General features: G+C 34.7%; 1 protein-coding gene across 1 annotated transcript in view; it reads left to right on the top strand.

Annotated features, from left to right (window-relative positions):
* Positions 1-1768, top strand: part of SEC23A (Sec23 homolog A (S. cerevisiae)) — a 55163-nt gene that overhangs the window by 40740 nt on the left and 12655 nt on the right. The window contains exon 14 of the mRNA XM_012657998.1: positions 1430-1516. Coding sequence (XP_012513452.1) covers positions 1430-1516 — 87 coding nt within the window. The remainder of the gene's footprint in view (positions 1-1429; positions 1517-1768) is intronic.

Here is a 1768-nt window from a genome sequence, read left to right as displayed (position 1 = left end):
TCACTGTTTTGTAAAAATAGTGGGTAAAATGTTTTATTTTGTTACTATTTTTTTAGTAATTGGCCAAATATTTCTAGAGGAAAAAAAATATATGTATTTTTTGAGACAGGGTCTTGGTATATTGCTCAGGCTGGTCTCGAACTTCCTGGGCTTAAGAGATTCTCCTGCCTCAGCCTTTCAAGTAGCTGGGACTGTGGGCTCGAGCCACCATGCCTGGCTGAAGAAAACATTTTTAATATGTTGGTCTAGCTATATATTTTGACTTTGTAGTTCTTTGAATGAGGAAAGTATGTTTTAGAAAAAACTTTTTCTTATTTTAGAAAAAACTATTTCTTATGTAATATATGTAAATTGTAGACTTCTGGAAAGTGTAGAATAGTGTTTAGAAGAAAACTGGAATCCCACTATCTCTAGTGCCTGCTCTTATTAAATTTCAACCTTTCCATTTAATCCATGAATCCCATTAGTTTCATTTTCTTAAGGCTTTGGTTTTGGAGTCATCTTCTTTCACCTGCATCATCACTTTCTGTCCATATGGATCATTCTCATTAACACAGAAACAGCACTCATATTAAAAGAGAAAATCGACAAACAAAAACCCACCGTGGCTCCACATTTTCTCTAATTGTCACCCCATTTCTCTGCTCCTGGTTATAGCTAAACTCAAAAAAGTTATTTGTTATTTATACTTTCTCATCTGACATTCTCTTCTCAACTTGTATTAGTCAGGCGTTTGTCCCTGATGTTATACTGAAACCACTTTTCTCAAGATCACCAGTGTACTACATCTTGCCAGAGCTCTTAACAGCATTTACTTAGTGAGAACTAGTTAAAACCTTTTGAAAACCTTTTACTCTAGGCTTCTGTGACACCTGCTACACCTGACTGGTTCCACTCCCTCACTGTTCCTTCTCAGTCTTCTTTGCTTCTTTCTCCTTTTCAGACCTCTAAGTATCGGCATGCTTAAGGGCTCAATCTTGTGGCCTTCCCTAACTTCCCTCTCTTTAAGAGATGTAGTCTAATCCCATAGCTTTAATTATCATCTTTGTGTATGTGACACCAAATTTATTTACGTCATCAGTCCAGGCTACTCCCTTTCATTTCATATACAGAACTATGTTCTTGTTGCTCTGAATTTGCCCTGTCCCAAGTAGAGCATTTCACTCAGTGATGCCATTTCCCCATTTCACTCAGGTGCCATTCTTGATTTCCTCTTGACTTTACTCTGTTTTTTAATTGTTTGTTACCTCGGCTTAAAGAGATTCCTTGGAAAATTAAAATACACTGTAATAATTCATAATAGCAAGAGATTTTAAGTAATAAAATATAAATTTAAAATTTAGAAAATAATCCTGAAAAGATCTATTTTGTATTTTTAAGTAATTTGTTTTTCCTTTTTCCTTATCTCTCTTTGTTTTCTTCCTGTTAGCCGGTTCTTCTTGATAGCAGTAGCATTCTTGCAGATCGTATTCTTCTCATGGACACATTCTTCCAGATTTTGATTTATCATGGTGAGGTAAGATTCCATAGCATTTAAAGCTATGCATGTAAACTCTTTTTACTTAGGGAAGTTTTTTTCTGTCTATTATGTGGCTAGTGATTTATATATGATAAACTTTGATTTCTGTTTTTATAAGGAACATATAAAATGTGATTCTTCCTACTATAGGTTTTTAGGCTTCAATTGTAATTGACCCACCTGTGGTTATTTTGTTCATTTGTCCACACACGATTGGACAAATGGATTTTGTATAAAGGCAAAGTGTTG

Source organism: Propithecus coquereli, unplaced genomic scaffold, assembly GCF_000956105.1.
Source record: "Propithecus coquereli isolate 6110/MARCELLA unplaced genomic scaffold, Pcoq_1.0 Scaffold116, whole genome shotgun sequence".
NCBI classification, from domain to species: domain Eukaryota; kingdom Metazoa; phylum Chordata; class Mammalia; order Primates; family Indriidae; genus Propithecus; species Propithecus coquereli.
This window is presented reverse-complemented; position numbering and strand designations above follow the sequence as displayed.